Source organism: Galeopterus variegatus, unplaced genomic scaffold (assembly GCF_000696425.1).
Source record: "Galeopterus variegatus unplaced genomic scaffold, G_variegatus-3.0.2 Scaffold45106, whole genome shotgun sequence".
Taxonomy (NCBI): Eukaryota; Metazoa; Chordata; class Mammalia; order Dermoptera; family Cynocephalidae; genus Galeopterus; species Galeopterus variegatus.
In genome coordinates this window covers 1-3,707 of record NW_007771217.1, presented here as the reverse complement: position 1 = coordinate 3,707, position 3,707 = coordinate 1, and the positions used below count along the sequence as shown (strand labels likewise).

The following is a 3,707-nucleotide window of genomic DNA, read 5'->3' as shown; positions in this document are numbered from 1 at the left end:
AAAAGAAAGTCAGAAAAAAACAATTTTTGCTTCATAAATGTTTAGAGTTGAGGCTTTACATACCTCCACCTCAAAAAAAAAAAAATAAAGGCAAAATATAGCAAGAATCTTATATATTGATTTACATAAAATTCAAAGAAGAATATGAATCTAAAAATAGTAAGCATGAAGTGTACAATTATTTTGGCTTAGAGTATATTATTTTCTTACTGTAAATTCAATTGTGAACTTTTAAAAGGAATAATTCTATGTTATTTTTATTATCACACTGCAAAATTATTTAAGCTGAACTCCAAATAAAAGATAATAGGCACATTACCTGCATTTAAATCATTTAGTGGCACCTGTAAAGTAGCTGCAACTTTTTTTAAAATGTTCTGCATTTCTGGTCCAGTTTTGAAGGCCTCTACATGATAAAGAGCAGTAGCATTCCTTTCCACTTCAGCTAAAAACTTCTCACAATGATCAAAGAACCTCATTAGTTTATCATTAATCCTTGGAGGTCCACACTCCATATCTGAAAGGAAAAAAAATTACATATATATATTTGTAAATCACTGACATAAATAACAATTTCAAATTACTGAAAATGTTGTCATGTGTGAAAAAAGAATACTAATGTCCTATTAATCAGCATGTCTGATATTAAGCACATATTGATCAAAAAAGACACAGGGTAAAATTATTCTGCAATTGTAATTATTGTAATGCATGAGAGAATATGCTAGGAAAGACTAAAGAGCATTGAAGACAAAACGTGTTATAGCAATACTACACAATGAAATGAAGGTAACTGAAATGACTATTTTCCTAAAGAAAACAAAAATTAGACAGCAAAGTAATTAAAATGTACAAAACTGTGTTATATAAGTACTGTTTCTGTTAGGCAAAGAAAACTTCAGAAAGCAAACTAAAAATTAGTGAAGTTTCTGATTACACAGTGAGAGAGAATTCAACAGATCAAATCTGTTTTTTTTACTCTAAGCCAAAGTCTAAACAGAGTATTTTATTTTCTCAATTGACTTTTCCAGGCCTGTGTTACTTTACAAAAGATTCTGCTTTGGACAAAAACTACTGACAACAGCACAAAATACATTAGTGTTTCAGGTCTACTGTGCTACACTGTGCTACACTGTGCTACCCTGTGCTAGGTGCTTCTGATTTAGTTTATCGTCTAACTGATGCTCTCAGATAACTTTCCATTTAGAATTTAATAAGTTACATTATTTCCCCAATTTGGCTACAAATATGCATTGGAAAAGCATTCATAATCATGCTTCAACTATTGGAGTGCCTTTTAAGTTTTTCTGGTCAGATTCAAAACACATGTATCTCAATAATCATTTCTCTAATAATTTACCATTAAAAAAAACCCAAGTATATAATTTCTATATATAAATTATGGGAAAATTGAATATTGTTATTCCGTTTTGCTTTGGATGTATGTGAAGAAAAAATATACATATGTACGTGTAAATGTGTCCCCTGAAATGGATAATTCTTCCCATTTTAATTGCCAATTGGACTGTATTTCTTAAAATATTTTGACTAGGAAAATAAGTGAACTCTGTCATCTTTTTCTGTGGCCTCAAAATATGACTTCCCAAGTGGATCTGTCTATTTCAGCCTTATTATCATCTAATTACTGCTGCTCTTTAAACAGAAACAAAGGCATTGTTCTGGTGCTATAAAAATACAAAATCTAACTCAGTGGCCTCTCCCAAAAGCCCAGATGTACACAACAAGCAAAACAATTGTCTATAGATAATAATAAAGTGGCTAGGCAAAAGGTTTAATCTCTGAGACTGAAAACGGTGAGGGGTGGGCTTATTCTGAGCTATTGTGATTGCTGTTTGTACTCTGAGGCAAATGCCAATCTTCACAATGCCATCTGAGGGCAAAAATTCATGCATTCCCGGAGGTCCAGAAAACAGTACAGCATATATACTGTGCTATATGAAAGTACAAGGGTACTTGAAAAAGTTCATGGAAAAATTCATAGGATCTTTTAATTCTATTTTTCCCTGAACTTTTTGAAGTACCCGTGTATGTTCTGCTTTCAACATTCAGTTAATGTAATAGATAAATGGCGAATTTTCACCCACGTTAATGGAAAAACTCTAGCTATAATTAAAAAGCACAATTCAACAGGTGACTAAACACAAGTCATCAAACCAAGTGACCCACAAAGCAATAACACGACACACAGTCAAGGGAGAAATCCATTGGAGATGGCTTAACTGTTAGGAAGAAATGACAAACCAGTCTACCCCTAATTTATTTTTCACTGGGGCTTTGAAGCTAAAAGGCCACTTCAACTCTGACCTTAAAACTGATCCAGAAGCTATTAACACTTGTTCATCACTGTCACAAAAACATTTCACGTTTTTATTCTCATCAGGTATGTTACAGGACAAATGGAAACTGTACAGTGTAATGGTTAAGACAGCAAGCTCTAAATCAGATTTACTGGATCCATAACTAGCTGTATGAAATTGGGCAAATTATTTAGGGTTTTTGTGTCTCAATTTCTTCATCTGTGAGATGGGGTGAAAAACTATCAACATCTGAGAGCAGCTGTAAGAATTTAGTAAAATAAGTGTGAGGCATGTTTGGCACACAGCAAGCATTAAGTGTTTGCTATCATCATTACCTCTGACTATCAAAACATTTTCTGAGAGAAAAAGCACCATTCTGAACAAGACCTGGATTCTGGGTCTGACTCTAGTCCTCAAACTACAGAAGGACAAAGAGGCATCCTCTTTGGCTCAACTGCTTCACCCATGGAATAAATGGACCCCATTAGATCATCTCTCAAATTCTGAAGAAGTATATTAACGGAATAAATTAAGGTACTGCAAGTGGCCGTGAACCACTGCTGCAAGGCGGGGAACTCTACAGTAAACACAAGAACAAAACAGAAGAAAATAGGGCATAAACAAGGCTTGAAAGCAGCTCGCTAAAACAGGGTGTAGGTCTAGAACCTACAGCTGAAAAAGTTAAGTTAAAAAAAAAAAAAAAACCGACTAGTATCAGAAGCAAAGACTGAGGAAGAAATTTCTAGATTTTATTTTTAAAAAGGGTGCCCAACTGTAAAACTAGCTGTCTGGGAGGGGACCGTTCAATTTGGAAATGGAAGACGTAAAATTCCGGGAAACACCTCGTCTGTCTGCATTCCCGTTGGATCCCCAACCGCGCCTACAATGTCCGGTTAGTAGGTACTAAATTCATACCTGATGAATGAATAAACGAACATACGCACGAGGAGAAGGGAGACAGCCAAGTCCCGAACACCCCGCGCCCGGGGAGCGCGCAGCCCCCGGGATGCAGGATTGGGAACAGAGGGAGGTGAGGAAAAGCTGGGGCTGGGGAGTCCAGGGTATGGAGGAGGCAGGGGAGAGGACCAGGGCAAGGGCACTGGGCCAGCGGCCCGGGCGGTCACCTGCGACGTCGGGCGGCGGCAACCCAGGGTGGTAGTGCTGCCACAGCCCCTGAAGGAAGGCGGCGCCGCTGTCCACGCAGCGGTGCTTGGAGCTGGTGATGAGCCGCAAACGACCGTAGTTCTCGCGGCTGAAGAGGGCCGGGAAGAGCGAGGCTAGGCGCAGTGCCAGCTGTCGCATGTCCTGCCGTCCCTTCTCCACCAGCTGTCCGTCCATCCAGTCCGCGTACCACAGCGGCCAGTCCGCCAGCGCGGCGCCCAGAGGGCG

General features: G+C 38.6%; 1 protein-coding gene across 1 annotated transcript; it reads right to left on the bottom strand.

Moving 5' to 3' along the window:
* Nucleotides 1–319: 319 nt before the first annotated feature.
* On the bottom strand, nt 320–3,701 carry LOC103584132 (multiple inositol polyphosphate phosphatase 1-like; the record flags this gene model as incomplete). The annotated part of the gene is made up of 2 exons (XM_008565243.1): nt 320–517; nt 3,443–3,701. Coding segments are annotated over 2 exons (457 nt in total), but the record flags the coding sequence as incomplete, so codon positions are not given.
* Nucleotides 3,702–3,707: the final 6 nt, after the last annotated feature.